Source organism: Anopheles maculipalpis, chromosome 2RL (genome assembly GCF_943734695.1).
Source record: "Anopheles maculipalpis chromosome 2RL, idAnoMacuDA_375_x, whole genome shotgun sequence".
Lineage (NCBI taxonomy): Eukaryota > Metazoa > Arthropoda > Insecta > Diptera > Culicidae > Anopheles > Anopheles maculipalpis.
Genome location: NC_064871.1, coordinates 7,103,628 through 7,126,135, shown reverse-complemented (window position 1 = coordinate 7,126,135; position 22,508 = coordinate 7,103,628). Strand labels below are relative to the sequence as shown.

The following is a 22,508-nucleotide window of genomic DNA, read 5'->3' as shown; positions in this document are numbered from 1 at the left end:
TTTTTATTTTTTTTATCCATCCATCCTCCATCCATCCATCCATCCATCCATATCCTAACCATGTCGTTGCGGTGAAAATTTGTTTTTCTCATTCACTTTTCTGGCGTAAGAAATCTCTTACTTCATGAGAAAATTCCAGAACGAAGAGAGTCTTCACGCCTTCACACCACGGACTTGATGATGTTGTTGATGAAGCTCCGATACCGACCATTTCCGTGTGTCATCCGTGGCAATCATCAAGATATCTTCCAGCGGTACTGACACAAACACACGCACACACACACACACACACACACACACACACACACACACACACACACACACACACACACAAACACACAATAGTAAATCAATCAACCTCGGCTAATGAACGAACGATGAAGTGACAGACGCGTCGGTCTCGTCTGCATTATGAAATATTAATTACCAGTTCCCCTGCAAAGCACCAGGCGTCTCCATTAGGCCGATCCTCATCACAGCACCGAGCGCCTCCATTAGCCCAGCGTGCGTATGATGGATGGATGGATTCCGGCTTTCGATCGTACCGCGTTCGGGTTCGATAATGATTTCGCTTATCAAGGTGCTTTTCCCAGCCAGGAACAATGCGAACAGGCGGACACTTTTACAACGACAAAAGCACCAAAGCACCCGCCGCCAGCAGTATTTGCTGTTGTTGTTCGCGAACCGAGCCGTTCGGAGAAAAGACACTCGCTGCCATTTCAACGGGACGATGCGTTGCGTTTGCCACCGTCATCGGGTGGAGATTAGCCAAACATCAACCGGCCAAAATTATGTTTTCCTCGGAAGCAACAGGTCCGATGTGTGTGTGAGTGTGCGCCGATACGCCCTAGGAAGCGTACCTTTTAGCAGGAACAAAGCCGATAAGTATAGATTCCATTTAGCTGGAATCCTTGTTTCCGTTAATGCACCGTCCGTATTTGGGATCGCACGAAGCATCACGCTAACGCGTTTATCGCTCCCGCTCGAAGCACATTTCTGTCCCGGGAAAATCTTCAAAATGAAGTGTCAAGGCTGGAAAATTTGACTCACTCGCAGGAGGATTTGATTATCACGCTATTAGGAGTGTTAAGTAAAGCTTAATCTTTAAGCGCTTTACCGGCAAGCTGTTCGATTTTCTGATTGGCAACTTTTAAGGCGATTTTCTTTCCAATCCACTTTTTGCGCTCGAATCGTTAGGGCTTACAGTATTGTAATCGGGTTTTACTTTAACCTCAAATCGATCGGATCCAGTGTACATTTTCTCTATACATCGCTGATTACATTACCCAGCCCTCCAATCTTCTTATCAATCTTGGAACGGATCTAACTAACCGCACCATACAGTCAGCGGTGCGCGTACGCTTGTGCTCGTCCTGGCCTGGCCACTTAGTCGTAAAATGCCCACGCCGAAATCTAATTTCCTTCCATCAGGTTAGAATGCACCGTCGTCGTCCATCGTCCTGCTGAATCGAAAGTTATGTATGTGCGTGTGTGTGTTTGGTTGTATGTGTACCGGAATCGTACTCGCGATGGTGTCGTAAATGTTGAACCAGTGGGCAAAAATATTGGCGCAAATAGGAAACACGTCCACGATGCGAGTCGAGAAGGGTAAAATTCAATCAATAAAATCTCACCCTACCCCATGCGTGTGTGCCGGAACCGGTTGCTGAAGCGGCTTTATAGTTGCCCATATAAAGTAATTCCATTTTATTTTATAGCAGCAGAAACCCTCGGTCAACCAACCCGCCAGCTGACATTTTTTCTCTCTCCTATTTTGGCTTCCGTTTTCTACCACCAGAACAGAAAAGGATCCCCGGTCCAGTGGAGGTGGTGGAAGGCAGAATATCTTTTCGCACGGAAGGAAACGAATTCATAAAGTGAAAATGTGAATAAAATAAAGGACCTTTTTTCGTTGCCCTCGTGCGGGAGCCAAAATCGTAAAGCCGTCTGCGAAATAGGAAAACATGGACATTGGAGAAAACGATCGAATCGAACGGCATCTTGGGATGCTATTTCGGCGTGAAAATGAAGCTGAAGCCTCCCTAAAGTGCTGACCCGGCGTGAATGTCCACCAAAACCCCCGATAGACAGCAAGCTATCGATGACTGCGACAACACTGGCAACGACGACGACGACGACGAACGATTGCACAAATCTTGCACGGTACGCTGAAATCCTGGCCATGCTTCACCGACAAACTTCAGTTGAGATCGACCCGAACGGCATCCGCATGGTGGCATGTTGGATGTCGAAGTGCGAAAATCTAGACAGCAAATTTATGTTAATGCTCTCTTGCTGTGTGCGAAGGAAGCGAAGTGGATTACTCCGATTCCGCTTCCACTAGGATCCGTCCGGCAGTATAGCATCGGTTCCGTTGTTTTATCTCGAGATTGCATCGCATTTCCGGGAAGTTTTTCCACGTACCCAGCCGGTGGCTGTTGGGTTTTACACCCAATGGTAGAGTTTTTCGTGCGTTTTCACTGGTTGGCCGATACGCAATACACCGCAGAAATTCTCACCCCTTATACGAAAGCAGTTCATTTTATATCGTACTAACTAACCGAAGCAAACCAAACCAACCAACCAACTAACCCTCTCATCCTCCCAAAAAATAAAACTCCTGGGTTCATTCCCCTTGTGACCCAATATAGGGTGGCCGTAGTGGAAAATAAAGGGGGAAAATGCGGCCATTCCAGCGTGCCGGACGGAAAATCGTACGAAAATATTTACGAGCGTGTATATTGGCAACATAAACATATTTGCCGGTCTGCTTGTTTTCCGGTTGTGAGCTGAACTGTGCTGGCTTCTCTGGATGTGTTCTGGGCCACGTTGGGTGTTGTCGCACCCCTGTTGCCATTTGTTCACGTATGGTCATTTCTCATCGTTGCACTGGACTGAAGGATGAGTTTAGCAAGAAAATCCATCGCGTTGCGTTGCTCATATAGTGAGCTTTTAGCTTTTTTTCCCCAAATAAGTTCAAAATGTGGGTAACAGCAAAAAAAAAACCCGAAATCAACCGAGAAAGACACCATTTTTGGCGTACTCAGTTTTCTTTAAGACGAAATTGTTCTCGATGGGAAACATATGATCTAAAAGTAAGGTCGCTGTGTGTCCAAGGACGTGTCGATGTCCTGGGCAACCACGCAGTGGCAGTAATTTCGTTTTTCGGGTTTAATTTATGATGATTCCCCTGGATCACTCCAGGTATAATTTGATTGATGGAAGCAATTTCGTTCCGATAAAATGATACGAGCGTGTCCTGGATTTCATTTTCCGCCTACCAGCTAGGGCAAGCGAACGTTTAGCACGTTCCATTCCGGTCGTAGCTAAAAGCGGCCGCATCCGGTCAACCGCATGTCAAAACCGTTTCATTTAGCCTAATGACTGAAATTGAATAAGGTTGATGTTTCGGATCCGAAGCGGTTAAGTGCGCAGCGGATAGATCTTTTCCTGTCGGGGAGAGGTTAAAGTTTTACAACGGGTCGTGCGATTTGTTCTGGGAATATGATGCGAACCCGAAAGGCAATCACATCGACGAAGTTGTGGATATTAGGGCTACATATTTTACGGAAGAGAAATAAATACGAAATTTTAAAACAATTCTATTTTAAGTATAAATCCCGAAATGAAATCAATAATCTGTTCGCTTCGTTTCATCGAGTAAATCTCAAATAATCTTCTAATTCCATACATGTGGGCGCCAAATCAATTCTTAAAACATCATTTCACTACCATTTGCGATGTAAAACCCGTTCGTACCGTTTTACATATAAGCGGAATAATTTTCCACCCGTCAAAATATGAATAATTGAGCCTGTGATGCACGTTTTATAACACATTACGCCATTGCTTCCTAGAAAACTTCCCTTCGACACAACGCACAAACACGCGCCACGCAAATCGGTTAGAATTCTATCAGATTCATACCGATCCGGTGAAATAACGATCATCTCCGGTCCGGTTTTACAGCCAAACTTTCTGCTAGGAGGCAAATTTACCAGGAAGCATTAAGAACGCCAAATAAACGACACACCTTTCGGTAGCAAAACTTTTCCACCGAAGTGTTGCTCCCGGCTCCAAAGCTCATCAAACTTTTGCTTTCGACGGGCAAAAGGAGATGATGGTGAGGCACGTAAGTGCCCTCGGTCGAAACGTGGCAAATGTGACAAATTTTGCGGTTTTCCACCCCTCCCATTCGCTGTACCGTTCCGCAGTAACAATCTCGCAAAAACAACCCAAAGCCCTGTTTCAGCGGCTTCGAACGAACGTTTTCTGTCCGGGAAAACTCGTTCAGTTAGTAAGCCGTTTCCCGCACATGTGTGTGTGTGTGTTGAAAGGGGAGGAAATAAAATTATATTTTCATACTCCCAGCCCATGCATTATTCAGCGTTCGGAAAGCGGGTCAGTCGGGTGGGCCACCGGAAACTGGGTGGGCGTATCGGGGACGGGGCGGTCCTTCAACATAATCCAATTTCAGTTACACATCGCTGAATTTGAGAGGCACTCACAAAACAAACAATGAAGCACACAATGCCGCATACAATGCCTTTCGCCCGGCGGGCACACTTCACGACGTCCTGCTCGTATCACTTGTACGAGTGACGTCCCATGTATGTATCATTTTTTACTTCATTCTTTTATTTCATTCCTTGTACCGGTGGGCACCGCAACCCAGGGAAAGATAGGTTTTTCTTCCGTTTATGTATCCGTTTCCGCTTCCGCTCCGGTCGGTCCATTTCGGGGGAGTCTACGGATGATTGGCGGACATATCCCGGGAACGTTGGGAAAGCGTTCGAATGCGTTTCTAATCAAGCTCCGTCGCTAAGGTGGTGCCGGATGATTGTGTCCTGCTTCCAGGAAAAGACACAGAATACCTCCCGGCCACAAACCAACGCACAGCGCCCCTATAAGTACTATCCACGCGTGCGAATTCTAAAGAAGCACGATCAGGATGAACAAGAGACAAGAAAACAGCGAACAGGGCGAAAAATAAATACCCACCACCCAGCGGTTCAAGCCCGTGACCGCATTCGGAAGCGTCTTCAATGCATTGTTGACTTCCAAGCCTCAGAGCGAGCGTGTGCGTGTGTGCTAAGCAAATCCGTCTATTTGTTGTTCCACTTTGCGCCGCGATGTGCTGTCACTTCTTCTGTTCCCGGTCTCCTTTTGCTCAGGTTTGGGGCATGTTGTCGGGTCGGGTGTTTGCTTTGGCAGAGCGAACAGCTTTTGCTTTGCGTCCTGCTGCTCGGCCGAAAGCCTTCGAGCCCAGTCCCGCGACTGGCAGCTGGCTTTTCGATGATAAAATGGTATTGCTGACGCAAGCACACATCCCTGCGTATTGATCGTAAAATAACAGGAGAAGAACAAGGAGAAAAAAGCTGTGAAGGCAGAAACACCATCGGATTCATGTTTATCTTGAGAAAAGCATTCAAATATGACAAACTGTTCTTTGCAAAGGTCAAGCTTTTCGTTATGGAAACGGGGAAAAAACCAACTCAGCTCAGCAAAACGTTAGACGCATCAGACGTCATCGTATGAATTTACAATGAAACGATGATAGTAGTCCGCGGAGGATGGCCGCCATATCCTTAATTATTTTCAATTCCAAGTTCGGAACACAAAAAAAAACCAAAAGCAGCATGTTCGTGGGAAGGCTTAAATGGTTGGCGCATGTAAGCGAGCAAGCTTAGGCGAGTGAATATTTTTACTTCGTACGGTAGGGATTTCGGTTCGTTTTACCGTCGACTTTCAATTTGATTTTATGCTTGTACCCTTTTTCCCCAGTAAGACATGGTCCCATGGTTTCACCAACCGAACAAAGAACCACCGATTTTCGTTCGTTTGGGCAAATCATATTTCTCTGGTTATGGGATATGAAAACACACAGAGGATGGCGATGCTCGGTCGGTTGCTCCAGCGTAACTAGCATCATCCAGGGGATTTTGTATGAAGTTGTGGTGAAAGAAAACACACCCTGCAGGAATCCTTTCCTTGACTCGTGCCAAGGGTGAGGGGGAAGGGGAAGGGCCCCGTAGAACGAAAAATGGGAAAGAATTTCGCATTGCCATGACTATGGCAGTGCACACAGTGAGGAAGCAATGAGATATAGCGTATGATTGAATATATTTCCATCGAAATCATCCCACGTGTTTGGTGGCATAATTTAGCTCAATATTTTATTGATCTTTTTATTTTTTCGCTTTAAATTTCCTATTAAAAACAGAAAAAAATGTAACACATTGAATACTGAATTTCCTCAAAATAGCAGCTAAAAACATGTCAAACAAATTGCATAAGCTACGGCGGTTATTTCGAAATCTCGAAAAGATATGCAATTCACCAGCACGTTTCTTGATGAAAGCACATAGCTATTTTACGAGCGATTATTGTTCAGCACTTCATTTACTTTTTACATGAAATCAAACAAAAATTTTACGAATGCTTACCAAGAGCTCACAGCCCAACCCACTGTGCGATTGGATTAAACCTTCACATAGGAGCACAGCATTCGTGAGCTCGTGTGTGCGATTTCTTTCCTATCCCCGAGATGTATCGTAATTGAATTTCACCGTCGCCAAAGTTTGAATGATTTATTTAACATTTGTGTTTCGCATTGTTCGTTCGGGCGCTAGGTCGCCACAAGCGTCCCTTTCCGTTGATCCCTTATAAGCTCGGGCAAGGTTACCCACCAACACCCAACAAACAAAGCGAGATTTTTGCTGTACTACACGTGCGCTGCTGTGTAGCGCCACTCACAGCCGAAATTCTTTCTTTCAATCCTTGCTCTAAAGTTCATCAGAGATCTCAGAGAGATCCCACCACGGGACGGAGAGCGCTACCCAAATGTGGGATTATAAATCCACAAGCCATAACCTTCGGGCTAGAGTTTCCACGCAGTTTCATACCCCGAGAAAAACAATCCCAATCTAGACAAACCCCGAGATGGATCTGGCGGGGCGCGAATTATGATGTTTTGATTGGATTTTGTTTTTCCACCAAAGTACAGCCGAAGGGTGATAAAGGGCAGTGTGTGGGGAGGGGGAGGGCGGCAGACTCGGGGTAGTTGATTTGATGGCACATGCGATTCGGTTCGTTGGTGGTGGAGTTTTCGAATTTCCCGAAGGTGTCGGGGACAATCAGCAAGCATCCCTTTGCTCGTTTGGTGTGTAGCTTGCGGGTATGATGATAACAGTACAGTAAGCATCGTGCTATCGTGCAGCTTGCTGAATGCAAACGGGGAAGTGACCAGTGTTTACCGGTCTTTAATGGGTTGCGTGCTGGCATTGTTAGGGAAAAACGGATATAAATGTCAGGTCATCGTTGTTTGTTTAATTTTTAAAAAACAATGTGTTTTGTGTGTGTTTTTGTGTGCAATGTGAATATAATTATTAAATGTGTTGTATTTCCAAACACTTACTAAGAGAGAAGAAAATGACAAAAAGTAGGCTTCAAAAACTAGAAATGTGTGATGATAAAAGGTAATATGTCCATCAGAAAACGAATTATAATAACAGTGATAAAACCGTGTGAAAACATAAGCACAAAACGAGTCACTACAGCCAAACAACATTTATAAAATACATAAACACACACATACACACACTCCGGAACGGAAAACCGAACAAACATCGGAACAAAAAAAAGAGAAACCTACGCTCACTCACACACTCGCACACCAATAATTGTCATGCGATAGATTGAGGTTATTTTGTTTCCATTAAAATTAATTAAAAACACGCTTCATCAAATATTTATCCATTGCCGCTTGGTGCCACCACTGCCGTTGCCACCAGGTTCTGTTTGACATACGCCAGCATATTTGCACACACACACACACACACCCCGGTAAACTTCTAACGCGTGGGAAAATCCGGTCCTCGCAGTCCTTTTTTTTCTTTCACCCCGTACTACAACAATCGCACCCGTGAGTACACTCGCTGCGCAGCGTAACACTTCCGGGTGAGTGATTGCAATTGCAGTGTCATTTGCAAGTGCACTTTTATCACACCATCCCTGTTTGGGCTGGTTTAGGATGGTTGGGTGAATCTGGCGGATTAGATTGTTTGAAGTTTTATCACTTTTATCTAACACGCACAGGAAACCTCAGGCTAACATCCGGCTACATCAGACGTAAATGTGGCGGAAAATTAATGTTTGCCATTACGCACACAATCATTACGGGTAAAATTGGAGTGAGATAGAGTGTCTGAAGGACTCTTGCGTTTTGTGGAGATAATCGATTAATTTAGTTACGAACAGTTGCAATGGGTTGCTGTTGTTGATTGAATTGTATCATTTACGGAAGAGTCTTCACTAATTTGACAACCCTTTCACACCCTATCTGTGTCATCAACTGAGCTCATGATTGTCCCCAAAACAGCCTACTGGTCAGTGGTTTCTAACTTGCCAGAAATGAAAATTTATCGATAAATAGTTTATTCACGTACAATGCGATTTCTGATACACTGCCTCTTCTAACTAGCCATTAGCTTGAGATTCTTTTGCCTAGCATTTACTCACATAGAGCATCCTCGTCCGCAACGCACATGCTCACCAGCGGATCGAAGCGTTCTCCAGCAGCGCACTTGAACTTGCTCTTCTTGAACTTGTCCAGCTTCTTCAAGGTGCACACGAAATAACGGCCACAGTTGTTTGGATCGGCAAACGTACCCTCTTCCAGGCATGTGAACTTTACCTTCAACTTCGGTTGTTCTTCGACCGGTGCCACCGCAGGTTCCGCTGGTTGAACTGGCTCCACAACGGCACTATCCGCTTGAGTCGATTCCTCAGCAACTGCAACGCCTTCTTCCTCTTCCAACAAATCCGGCAGCGGAAGCGCACGTCCCGCTACGACAAACGCACAACGACCACGGAACGGGTTGAACACCTGGCCCAACGGACACTGCATCTTGTACTGCAGGTAGCCACCGAACATGTTCCACACGCACCAGAAATACTGGGTCGGATCGGTTGGATCCGGGAAGCGACCCGGTCCCATGCACGTAAACTCTCCCGGGAAGCAAACGCTCTGGTCGGCAGTACACCGTTCCAGCGTCGGGTTGTACGCGTATCCCGCCAGACAATTCTGCTCGAGGCTGTACAGTCCGAACGGTAGCCAGAAGCAGACGTAGTACTTGTGACAGTCGGTAGGGTTTGCAAAGCGACCTGCGGCAGGGCACACGAATGAACTGGAACCGGGAGCTTGCGGTACCGTTGGGTTGCTTTCGTTCGATTCGGAACCGGATTCAGCGGACGGGGCTTCCGTGGAGTCCTGGGCAGAGGATCCTTCGTTGGAACCGGACTCGCTGGTGTTAGGGTCGGAAGACGAGTTTTCTTCGGGGCTAGAAGTTGAAGGGACAGTGGTGGTGGTAGTGGTGGTGGTGGTTGTCTCAGAAGGTTCCTCACTGACACTGCTCGATTCGGAAGTTTCTGGTTCCTCAGGGGTATCTGGAGCTTCGGTTTCCGTTGATGGTTCGGAGCTTACAGTGGTGGATACGGAAGCCTCTGGCTCGGAAGTTGATTCTGTCACTTCTGGATCGACCGAAGGCTCAGAAGTTTCGGTTTCGGTACCTTCCTGTTCCTCCGTTTGTGGCCCATCAGTTGTCTCGGGAGCTTCGCTACCATTTTCTACAGGTGCTTCCGTTTCTTCCTGCTGCTCAGGCACTTCAGATGCTGAGGCGGCCGTTGATGAGTCTTGCGACTCTTCGGTCTCAGTTGCAACACCCTCCGTTGATTGTTCCGATGGCAAACTTTCTTCCGTCGTGACGACTTCAGCAGCATCCGTGGAAGATTGCTCTACCGCTTCTGTGTTTTCTGAAACCTCAGTCGTTGGATTCGATTCCGAAACAACGGCCTCTTCGGTCGTTACAACCGATTCCGTGTTTTCGCTAACTTCTGCTTGGGGAGCATCCGTTGCAGCTGGTTCTTGTTCGGTCGCCGGTGCAACCGTTGTTTCTACGGGAGCTGAAGTCGTGGATTCCTCTGCCGGTGGATTGGTTAGTTCCGGTTCAACTGGTGCCAGTGTCGTTTCTACGGGAGATTCTTCACCTTCCGGATTGTTTGATTGTGCAGTCGTTGCTTCGACCGTTTCTTCTTCGGGGGCCGATGTTGATTCCTCCGTGGGTTGCGCTGGGACCGTCTCCGTCGATGCTACGGTCGTTTCCGTCTGTTCCGGTAATTCGGTACCTTCCGATGGAACTGCACCTTCATCTTCCGGAACTTCGTTAGTCTCCGCTTCAACGGCGGCGGTTGAAGATTCTTGCGCAGGCTCATCTTCTACCACCGCGACTTCTTCTTCGACCGGTTCGAGTGGACCACTTGCTTCGGGGTTTGCTGGTGTAGCTTCATCGTTGGTGCTTTCTGTAGCAGGGTTGCTTGCAGGCGCATCCGTTTCAGGCAGGGTAGCATCTTCTACCTCTACTTCTGGCGCATTCGTAGCGTTTTCTTCCGTTTCTGGCTGTGCTGTAGCTAAGAATTGAAATCAAACTCAAAGTATTGTACATCAACAAATTAAACTTCACAAGCCAATCTTACCGTCATCATCCACATTAACGTGAGGTTCCGCCGTGGTTGACGGTGGCACGAACGAGTCACACTCGAAGTGTCCACTGTTGCTACAGAACGTTCCCTGCGGGCAGACCTGCACCTCATCGTTAACGGTCGTCGGTTTCCCATCACCATAATCTACACAAAGTTGAAATCGAACATCGTCCAGACACAGGTAGTCCTTGCCATGGCAGTCGGTTCCTCCGGTTTGCGGTCGTACGTGTGTCACCAGCAGTCCCTGTAGCAAGTAGGCAGAGAGCAGCAGAAACTGTCTATAGTTCAAAGCGCTAACGCAGTCACACCGCCGCGAACACTTACGAATAGCAGGAACTGCAAAAAGAATGCTCGGAAAACAAAGTCCATACTGCACGCGGTTGTTACTGTTACGGTTGCAATCCAGATCCCAAATGACTTGCTGTAGGCTGGGTCGTTTCGTTACTGATGCTGGACGGGTCTAGGTTGTGCTTATTTAAACGACTGTTGCAACTTCCCCGGGAAGCTGCATTCATACGGCTTCTCGGTAGCTGCTTAATCCCAGGGCCATCCACTATTTACAGATAAGAGACCGGACGATAGTTGAACGATTTGATGCATGATAAGACGCACCACGCTGCTACCAACAACAGATAAAATGGTCTAGTTAGTAACGAACAAACGTCCCTTACTGTTTGCTTTGGATTCACTCTCTTCCACTCTAATCTCTCTGCAGGTGTCGAGCAGGAGATGACTCAATTACCTAGACACTCTGATGGAATCTGCCAGTTGTAGTCTATCCCATACCCACACGGTTTGCCAGAGGAAGTTATCTATTTTCGATGAATTTTGTTAAGTAAATCGAAATAAGCTACTATTTAGGATTGTTATCTACCCAACCCTACCGAGTAACGCCGTTTTTTCCAAGAAGACACATTCACAAGATTGGTTTTGAAAAGTTTCCCTTCTTCCGGTGATTGAGTACAATGGCAACGGCACACGGTGCTATCTCAAGCGTTCGTAATCAAATCATAACAAATCTATTCATAAGTAGTGGATGAAATCAATTTCAGCCGGTAGATTTGATTACCGATGCCGAAAACGATCATCTGTGTTCGAATATTCTTAAATACATGAGTGTGCCTCGAAATGGGTCTTTGGGTTATCTGATTCAATTCCTTCGTCTAACATAAATAAGTGACAATCTTTTGGATCTTCCCTGCGCGGCTCCAAGTTAACGGCGTCACATACACACGCACACGAGCAAAAAAATGGGACTGGAAATCGATTTCCTTTCAGTCCATTTCATCGGAATCGGTTAGCCAGCTAGCCCATCTTACCGAGAACCCTTTTTTTTCGTAGCGCACAAAAAACATCTAAAACATTTCTTCGCTGACTACATCCTTCCGTGCCGGTGCGCAGCTTTCTTTTGCGATAGTTTCATCGAATCCCCCGGTCCGTTTAGCAGCGAACGTTAAAAATAGTCCATTCGAAACTGTAACTATCGATTGTGTCCTACCTCGGGCGTGAGCCTAAACGCATTCGTTGGCGCGTTTCGGGACAGAAGGGTTTTCCCCTACCCGCAAAAACCAACGCGATGGAAAATATCGATGATGAGCAAGTTAAATAAACTGCTCGGAATGGAAGTTTGCTGTGAGCTGCGGGGGTGCGAAGGATATGGTCGAATGGAAAGCATTTTAGCTGAGTAAGCGAAAATCGCCCACATCCCGTTTCGATGTGCCGGGGACTGTGTCGTTCGATTTCAGCAGCACTAAAGGAAGTGTTTTACCGTCTTGCGGGTTTTGAGTAATGATGCGAGAAAAGTTTCTGACACAAACATTCCGATGCGACACTTGAAAGCGGGGGTGAAGGGTTTAAAATTAGTACGGAGAAGAAATTGGAAAGCAATTTGCTTCAAGATTTTGGAACAAAGTGTAGTTTAAAGTCGTTTTAAAGCTGTTCGGAGCTGGTGGAAAAATTCGTCCTCGTCCCACTCGTCGTTGTCCTGGTATGTGTGTGTACCGGAAATACTGCTCCGAAAGCAAGAACTCTGGATGTCATTGGTTTTAATTTGAAATTTATTCTGCTCGTTCTGCTCCCCGGCTCGCTAGTATGAGGTTTTCCTGTGTGACCAACATTTTCCAAATTTCTGCATAGGAAATTGTCCAATTCTTCTTTTACCGAACGGACATGGTCTGATTATGTGTCCTTACAACCTTACAACGAAGCACCTGGTTCCATCTCAATTTCAACACGTGTACCGTACTCTCTACCAACTAGCCTGTGTACATGATACTTCCGATGGGTAAACGAACCTCTACCGTATGAGTTTTACCTGACAGAGGAGGCAAATAAAAAAAAACCTGCACGAACGGAAACGTACAGAATCAACCGCTTTATTTTTACCGACATGTCGACACGATTCTTCGCTGTCAGCCAGACTGTACCGTGATTTCCGATGCTTCAATTGCACTCCGGGCAGGCAAGGCACAGTGCTCCGCATCTAGCAAGTTTGCCAACAGGCACAGTTACAGGGTGTGCAGTAAGTGAGAAGCGAACCCAGAATGTCACCACGGCCAGAACTGAGCAGAGAAACCCCAAACAGAAGTTTACTATTTGAGTGCAATCAACGTTCGATCGGGGCTATCACACTTCCGAAACGGTCTGTGTCTTTCGGTGTGGGTTTGTTTAAATCTGTGGGTTAGTTTCATCTCTTGTTCCACGGCGTGCTCTGTAACTAGAGCTCCTGGTTCAGAAAACAAGATGATTGAATTACCACCGCTACGCTACGGCGGGACCGTAACGAACAAATCAGTATCAACAAGGTTGATCGTTTGGTGCGTTTCTGGAATTTGTTGGACATAATCGGTTTTTGGTTTGTGTTTGAGAGATTCTAATTGTAGAGTTTTTATTGACTAAGAAGAATTCTTTAATTGTTTTGATCCTTTCCGGGCTTGCTCTACAGATAAGCTAATTGATGAGAGAAAAACGCCTAAAGCTATGAAATGCTGACACATGAAAAATTGTCCTTTTTAAGGTTTATTAGCATTTGTTTTCGAAAGTAAAACATCCTAAAAGCTCATCCTTTACATTTTTATGCCAAATGCAGCGGACACCACTTCACCGCCACATTCCACCAAGGACACGCTTGATGAATGAAAATATGATCGTTTTACTTTAACTGCTCGCAAGCCGTCAGGATGAACACAGGCAACCCCGCTTTCGAAAGCTTTCTCACTCAGTTTTTCATAGCCTTTACACGGGCCGGTGTTAGCATTGCTCCGCTCGCATCAACCGTACCGAACCAATGCACTTATAAAAATTACTCCCAAAAAAAAAAAAGGCCAAACCCTTTCCCTTCACCCCATCACATGTTCCTTTTGTACCGAAACCAGTTTACGGAACGTGCAAAATGGCGCAAAACTGTCGTCCTCGATTCGAAAATGCTCTCACCCACACATACATACATGGGCAACGCTCTCAAACCAATGGAAAAGTTATGGTTGTTGCGGTTTATCGGTAAACAATAAAATTTTACGAATTTGCTGCTTGCGAAGCAGTTTAAGGTTACGAAACGACTTGCTGTTTTGTTTTTGTTCGTCTTTTTTTTTCTTTTTTTTTTTTTTGGTAGCAAGTATACGAAAGACGCTTTTACTGATCGGATAAAAACAACTCTGTTTCGGATTCCCCTCTTGCTAGGGTTTAGCAGCTGGGTCACAGGCTGTGCGAGGAGGGTTTTTTGTGTGTGCATGGTTTTCGGTTTTAAGTTTTCTACCCTCTCACTCACACATACACACACCCACGGGGAAAAGCGAAGGAAAGCAACAGCTAGAAGGTTGCTTTCTGTTAAGACCCAAAATGGCTTTCAATGTGAAGAAGCTATTTTTATGATTCGCTGGGCCTACGTTCGATTATTCTTCCTGTGCCATGAACAATTCGAAACGTTGCGGAGGTTTGGCCGTCGATGAAGGAAAGGAGTGCACTCGTTCCCATTTAATAAGCTTCAAAGGGTGTCAGTGAATTCGTTCGTTCGGTTGCCATTTGGAAGCCTTCCAGTCCCACATGCTTTCGAAATGGTATTAATTTTATTGAGTGATTTTTCAATTAATTTGCTCAACATCAAATGTGTGCCTTTTTTGAGTGTGTGTGTGTGTGTGTCAATGTTTTTAGTACATTGGTTAGAGAAAATTTAACATACCCGAGTGCCAAATGGAGCAAATAATTTGCATTTCCACACGAAGCACATTGGAATTTCCACCCAAAACCCATTGTCCTCGTCAGAATCTAGCTTTCTTGCTTCCTTCACGCGACTCCACAGCGCAGTCTTCGAATGTACCCGAAACGGTCGGCATCGCATAGTATGGGACTGTGACCGTTACAAGCGAACTATATTGGTCTGAATAAATAGCAACCGTTATTTTAGTGGGTTTGTTTGCGCGCGCGTGTGTGTATGTGTGAGTGCAAGGACGCGTATGGGAAAAGGATTTTGCAACCCGCTACCCTTAAACCACACACACATATACACACGGTCGGATCATACTTTTATTTTTCGCTCCACTTCACACCGTAATGTAATTAGTTCTCGGGGGAAATCAAGCTAATGCTGGCGTCGGCTGGTTAGTTGGCAGCCTGCTTTTGGGGTGGAAAATCTCCCGCGTCCTTCCGTACCAGGTTTGTGCGATGGTTTATGTGCCACCGGTTTCTAGTCTTACGATCGTCGACTGGGAACGATAATGCATGGAGAATGGAATACGTGATTGTATATCTACTAATTGTTTGTTTTTATAGAGAAACAGTACGGCCTCCAGCTTGTGAATGCTTTATGATAAGGGCTGCCACAAGAGGGGGCTAAAATGTGGTAGATTTTTTTTTTTTTTAAAGAAGGAATAAAACATTAAATTCAAGAGGAAGAAAATTGCTTTCGAAACAGGTCGTAACAATCAAAAGATACTGTTAATTACAGCCATTTTACCATTTTTGATCGTAGAGTCTACTGGAGCAGCTACTAATCGATTTTTTATCATTTTTGCTTTCTCTCCACTAATGATCTCCAGGTCAGGGAAAAATAAATCCTTTTCTTTTGCATTCTCTTTTCTTCCGTCCATTATTCCATTCCATCCAGTATATTAGTTCACGGGTAAAATATACTTTAAAACAAAATTATTATTACTCAAACATAAGCGCGTAACAAACGAAAAGCAGCTACGTTGAAACAGTTTTTGATTCGATGCTTCTTCTCCGCCATTTTCTCAAAGTATACCAGCGTGAAAACATGCTGTGATGTGATTGTGTAGCTGTGATGACGCAAAAAGGAAAGAACACCTCGTTGGAAGAAAAATGCATAAAAAGCACACAAAAAAAAACCGACCCTTAAAACATCCATTTCAACAAAAGCGCTTTTCCGCTTTAACAAATTCAATTAATTATAAGCCGGTTCGCCCACGCTTCCGTGGCCATATTTGTGATGGCACACTGCCCTCTTGCTGTGAGTGTGTGAAGCAAAGGGTAAAGAACGAAACATTAGAGCAACCGAAAGATGGACGTACAGCATCAGCCATCTTCTCTGGGTGATTCCGTTTTCTTTTCTTTTTAATTCTCTTTTCAGTTTGAAGTTCTCCATTCGCTTCCCTTTTCTTCCCAACATCACACACACACACACACACACACACACACGCAAGTGGATTCTTGACCTACTAATTTTTGTTTGCAATTATCCTTCGCTTCCTTGCCACACTGCGCCACAGAAGCCCCATCGATTTGTTCTTCATTTGTGTCGATCGCAAGCACCCTTCCCGGGAAGAGGTTTTGTTTCCGGTTTTTGGTAGATGAAAAATGACGTTGCTTCGGTTTTGGGTTTTTAAGTGTTTTATTTCTGTGTCTTATTTTAAGGCAAGGAATTTGCTTTATCATGCACTTTTCAATTGGAATTTTGCTGCTTTGGGCAAGAAACACCATTTCCCATTTTATTATGTGACGGTCGAGTAAATGAAATAAATATCAATCACTTGGTACACCATTTTGTTGCTTCTTCCCTACTTGGCCGTGTGGGTTTTACTTGTCGCGCGATACGGCAAGACACACAGCTTCCCAAAAGTTCTCAGCTTTCGGCCATATGTTACACAATGGTGGCCTTTTATGGTGGTAGATTTCCAGTTTAAAAATATCACCATACACCATATCGGAATAGGGGATGAAACCATCGAGCACATGCTGGATGGCTCCCATGTGGATACAATTAAGCTGACCTTTCCGAAACCGGTATGCGGTGCTGGTCAGATTCGCTCCGTACACGAAAATGACCGACCGCCTTCCACGGCACACGTCAACACTGGACCGCCCGGGTACAGGCGATCGTTTCTTTTTATTGACACAAATTAATCCCCATCGTAAGATAACGACCTTCTTCCAGTACATAAATCACGGGCCTGGGCCTTCTCGCCGACCGTGTGGCCGATGTGTGTCTGCAGCCCTTTTTCGGGCTAACGCGCGTGAAACGGCTGTAGCAAACCGAATAAATGGCCCAACTTCTGTTGGGCCACAGTCGTATGTTCCGGCCACTAGACATGCATCATAAAACTCGAAATCAGATAACTTCCGAGAGTGTTTCACAATTTTAGAATTTCCTTGTTTTTCGTCTTATCATAACGAAAGCGGAAGTAGGTTTTCTTATTCACACGTCCAGCTTCCGGCGTGTCGGACTTCCGCAGCAAAAAAACAATGTCACTGCAGCGATACAAAGCGACGGCACAAACACACCGAGCACCGAGAAGTGGAGATGTTTTTGTTTTCTCACAGCACATTAGTCGGGTTAGTTGGGGCTCGTTGTGTACCGTTTCTAGTACGTAATGAGACGAATGTTCATGATGCTGCTTCTCTATGCAAACGAGCAGGAGGTGTGTGTTGCTGGACCGGAAGCGACAACAAAATATTTATCATCACAACAAGCTACACCGCTAGCAAACGTCTTCAAGTAGGGAGAGGAACATACACACACACACACACCACTCAACACTTTGCAACGGTAGGAGGAGAGGACGGGAGGCGAGCCGGAACAGGGAAGTCTATTGCCAGATCTAAGACCCAACTTTGCTCAGGCATCAGTGGCAGGCTTAAGGCGAAAGCTGCACAACTATACAACAACACAACACACCGAACAGACGACGTCATGCGAGCGACGAGCTGCTGCATTGTTACTAGGATGGGGAAGCTTTATCGGCTGCTACCGTTGCAACCGAATCCTGCCATTAACGCTTGGGTCGGATGCGGCAAGATTGCACCGATGCACGTTTTCGGTACGATAAAGTTCAGTGCCGTGTGATGCGCCTGTGTGAAGTGTTTGTTGAAGCAGCTTTGCAACACAGGGTTCCGGGTCGAAATATAGCGCCGGAATATCGGTGCGGATGTTGGGATGATTTTTTATTTAAACGCCTGCAGGAAGGTGGTCCGCCAGACGATCGATACTATTGAACGTGGAGATCGGCTGGGAGAGTTTTCTAAAGGAAACAGGAGTTAATGAAGTACCTTGTAGTCGTTGACATCGTGGAAAACAATAGAGATGCTTTTGCTGCTGTTTTCTTTCGAATACAGTAAAATTTAAAGCAAATTGCAAGGATTCATGTAGAATCGTTCATACATTTTAAATTCCTTAACATCTAACAAGATCCGACCGAAAATGATGGTTGATAACTAAAACACAGGTTCGATCATCTTACTTGCATCCTTTCCTTTTCCATCGGGGTTTTGCAGCATTAAAGTTGACAAATTTAATCACTGACCCTTGTCACCGTCACGTACCCTCGTAATCGCTTTTCGGTGGTTTCTTTTTCAGTGATTTTTCTCCCTTGAACACATTCTCAGGAACGAAGTGCACAACCTTCGCCACACATTCTCATACGAAATTTGACTCTAAAATAGAGTAAAAAAAAAGAAGCAAAAATTGGTAGCTATAGAAAAAGATCCGATCCTTCGCAGGCCATCACGAGCTAGGATAAAAATTGAATTTCAATTTTCGTTCGCTCGCTCGTCCTGCGTTGTTTCCTGGTGCATCGGATCCTGGTCTGCACTGAACTTTGATGGTGAAAAATAGACCCACTGGAAACGGGAATCGGCAAACAGGAAAGGATGATTCGGGTGGAAGATTTTCGTTCCCTCCAGCATACGCGCGGAGAATGTATTATGCTCTTCTTTCTTTATCTTTTTTGGTTTAAAACTTTTATTCTACCTTTTTAGAAAGTTGTTTTGTTGGAGCACTGGCTTTTTTTATACTTTCTGCACCTTTCTTACGTCAATTTTGTTTTATTCTCACACGTTAAAACACATTGTTCTACATCTCTCTTTCCTTCTCTCTTTCATTTCAGACCATTTACGCCCGAACGGAAAGTTGATACGACGGTCCCAAATCTGAAACACTGTGGACTAGCAAACGGATTTCATTCTTCACGTGAAAAACCAAACGAAAAGTGAATCACGTGGCAAACGCTTACAGAAGAGAGCAACAGAAAGCCCGTTTGTTTGCCCTCACACACATACACACCCTCGTCATTGAAAGCCGAACCGAGAAAAACCAATTATGATGTGAGAAAAATCTGGACCGGGTTTCGGTTATTTTTTTTTTTTTTTCATTTTCGTTTGCACGTTTTCGTTTTTCGTTTGTTTCCTGTGGCCTGCGGGAAAATAGCTCACGAATGAAAATTTGAGTTAAAAACGAGTAGCTTTTCAGCCGTTTTTTTTTTTTTGCTCGCCCAGTGTCGGCATATCGCGCACATCTAGCATGCTCCTTTCAAACCATTTCACCGGCCCGGCCCAAACGTTGAAGGCAAATGAAGGACGTGACGAGATCGCCCGAAAACTACCCCGAGACCAAAAATGGTGAGCCAAGCCATCCAGCAGCGAACGCAAACCTTTATTGTTGCGGTTTGCACGGTTTTTCCACTAAACTGGGCATTCGGGGCATCTCACGGCTGCACAAATGTACGGCAGCAGCAAGCATTTTATGTGCAAAGAATTGTAACGAGTAGAGCAATTAGATTTGTTGGCGCGTGAATAACATCATCAAACCTACGGGAAACCGTTGGCCCACCGGGTAGAAGAAATGCCGCCAACGCCTTCACGAACGTCGCACGGTCACATTAATTTTCGGTCGTTAAATTGTGTTTTTGTTTTTCTGTTCCGTTTTTCCTTCCCCCCCCCTCCCTTCCTGGGTAGTTTGGTGGGTTTGCACATTAGTCCCGTCTAGTTTTTGCATGTGATTGCCGGTGTGCGTGCGCCGGTTGATTTAAGGTTAAACAAATCTCAACTCCACCAGCGATTGTGTTCAGTTTTGCCATACTCACTTCGAATTGTTTGGCGCTCATTCACACTCCATTCGGATTATCAACGTCTCTTTCTGCAGGTGATGGATTTCCATTTCGACGGACGTGTGTTGCGGGCTTCGGGAGCAGTCGTGAACGATGGTCGCTAGTAGTGAGTGGTTTCGGGTAATTTTCTAGGCCAATGTGAAATGTTGCCCAAAGTGATTGAAGTGTTGTAGATTGTTGTTGGTGTGTTTGCCAGCCAAAAAAAAAAAAAAAGGGAATACAAGTTCGGGGCACTAACATTTTCTCCCCCTTCCGGTCGCGTTTAATGTCCCCAAGAAGCCCACACCGACCGCTGGTTGGTGCTTTCTATTAAGCAAGTTTTACGACCGAGCTTAGTCGAGAGCTCAACACAAAAAAAAAAACGGAAAGTCACAACAAATGCTTACATTTACATTAGCACATTCGAGGGCTAGTCAGTGAGTAAAAATAACAAATCACGGCCCCATTAAACAGTGACGTGACGCGGTTCGTGGTGTTGCGTGCGCGCCGGGTAAACAAAACTGCGTAGCATAAATAATCGATTCCCATCGAAGGAAGAGTGCGAAAGAGCTAGAACGAACCGGCACGTGGCGTGGCAGAATGGAGATTTACAACCGTCGGCGGCTGGGAGCTGGTGCTTCCGGCGCCGGAGTGTGTGAATCCGATGATGAAGGACCGACGGCTCAAGACGGTGCATGGTATGATGTACGGTGCAGAATCAACGGTAACGGTACGGAGATGGAGGAACGGGAGGAGCCACAACACGGCACAGCTAGTACTACGCCTTCCTCGCCAACGGACACAGACGCCTGCACAGACAGCCGTGGTGCGAACCGGTGGAAAATTCGCGGAAGGATCTACCATCGGTCCCACCTGCACCTGTTGCTAGTCGTGGCCGTGCTGCTGATACACACGCTTGTAAATATTAGAATAGGTGAGTGGCATCTCTTTTTACACGTTACACACCGGTATGATTGAATAATGTACCTGTTTGGATATAGTTTAGCGTGCGGCACGAGGTGGGAAAAGCAAATTAAAAGCAAAATTGGAAAGCAATTCCTAGAGCATTCCTAGAGATTTTCTAGCAGCTGATTTACACTGTCTTGAAGTATACAATTGATGGGTTCTGTTTATTCAAATTGCTTATTTGGTTTTGTAGAAATTATGTCCCATTTATTGAATAAAATTATTCAATAAATGTAATGCTACAGACAATACTATCAATTTAAACTGGATGAATAGTTGTTAAAATATTGCATACTTCTAGGCTTACTGTTTCCTTTTTCTGGAACACATTAACCTCGTGAGAATGAGATTTGATGGTTGTGCCGCGTGAACGATCAACAGTACCATCGAGTTTTCCCTCGAAGTGCAATTACCCTAGGATTTAGGAGCCCTTCCTGAATATGAGTACAAAAAGTAATCCAAGTGGCATTGTGTTTAGCGCTGTTGCCACGATTCTCATCTGCAACAGCCTTCACTAAAAATCATTTACCTCAAAACGTCTTCCAAAATGTTAAATCTCGTCAAAACTTCGCCACTAAAAAGAAATATCTCTCTTTTGTTAATACCTTCATAACCGCCATCACGGCAATCCACGCATTCCAACACGCCATATCTCATCTCGACATGCACAACCAATTATTTAGCCGTAAAAAGTTTGCATTCGTCATTGCGGCACATCAAAATTAACCTGCTTTGACACATGCCAAACGTCGACCACAAACGGTTTGCCATAAATTTCGACTCAAATTCACTGCTTTACCGCTCCCTCACAACCGTGCTAATTCGTGTTTGGCTCGTTTGCATCAAAACTGTCATCACACACACGCACAGCTATCGCTTAACCGGGCCTCATCGTGATGTGAGTGATGTACACGAGGGAGTCCTTTGAAATCACATTCATAACCCTTTCAGCGATAAACCCATTCGTCGTCGCCACGGACTCCCCCCCATTTATGCCAGGATTTCCATTTCACAGCTCCCCAATGCGCGTTTCAATTGGTTGGCAAGTGATTGCTCGTGCTGACACCGTTGATGGACGTGAATTTGTCCCGAATATTTTATGACAGTGTCGTTAGTGATATCAGTGCGGCACTATCTCGCTGTACCACGCGATGACTAATATTCAATCCCGCTCATTCGCGGTGTGCAGCAGTGTTGACGTGATTTCGCACAAATCATATGAAAACCACGGCGTTATTTGTCTACCGGTGGGTGTGAGGGTGTCTGTTGGAAGGGTTCAGTTGCTGTTCAGTGCCCCCTTTTTCTTTTATACAACTCCATGCCAAGCCGAACGCGCCGTAGATTGGCAGGCAACTGGCAACAGATGCTTTCTTTGGAGGGCTTCGTTAAGTTAAGCAGTCGGTGGATGTGACAGACACACCATCCATCATGCTGCCAATCCAGGTGGCCTACACCAGTGTGGGTGTGTGCGCGTGTAATGCAAACGCTCGGCAAATGGAGCCAGGAAAATGTGCTCATTCAATTAGGAGATTGATGAATATGATCGCAGGAGAAATTTAATGAGTTTTTAATTTAACACCGTACGCTCGCTGGCTCACTACCGACAGCTCTTGCCTCCAGAAAAAGGGACAAAATCTGGTAATGATGGTAAAGCAAGCGTTAAAGTCAATCTAGTTGGTGGAAAGTGCA

The 22,508-nt window shown here is 45.4% G+C and overlaps 2 protein-coding genes across 2 annotated transcripts in view; one reads left to right on the top strand and one right to left on the bottom strand.

Annotated features, from left to right (window-relative positions):
- Positions 1 to 8,395: 8,395 nt before the first annotated feature.
- On the bottom strand, positions 8,396 to 11,020 carry LOC126557200 (mucin-5AC-like). The gene is made up of 3 exons (XM_050212885.1): positions 10,864 to 11,020; positions 10,534 to 10,783; positions 8,396 to 10,467 (listed from the first exon to the last, which is right to left on the bottom strand). Exons 1-3 carry the CDS (start codon positions 10,906 to 10,908, stop codon positions 8,513 to 8,515), a joined length of 2,250 nt encoding a protein of 749 aa, XP_050068842.1. The 5' UTR covers positions 10,909 to 11,020; the 3' UTR covers positions 8,396 to 8,512.
- A 9,433-nt stretch (positions 11,021 to 20,453) lies between these two features.
- LOC126557487 (hemicentin-1-like) overlaps positions 20,454 to 22,508 on the top strand; it is a 52,014-nt gene continuing 49,959 nt past the window's right edge. Inside the window, exon 1 of the mRNA XM_050213280.1 lies at positions 20,454 to 20,787. Coding sequence (XP_050069237.1) covers positions 20,454 to 20,787 — 334 coding nt within the window. The remainder of the gene's footprint in view (positions 20,788 to 22,508) is intronic.

Excerpts from the sequence above, each read along its gene's own strand:
- LOC126557200 (XM_050212885.1), bottom strand. The coding sequence starts at position 10,908 with ATGGACTTTGTTTTCCGAGCATTCTTTTTGCAGTTCCTGCTATTC. Across the intron at positions 10,784-10,863 it reads TTTTGCAGTTCCTGCTATTC|GGACTGCTGGTGACACACGT; the intron begins GTAAGTGTTCGC and ends TACTTGCTACAG. Across the intron at positions 10,468-10,533 it reads CGTTAATGTGGATGATGACG|CTACAGCACAGCCAGAAACG; the intron begins GTAAGATTGGCT and ends TTCAATTCTTAG.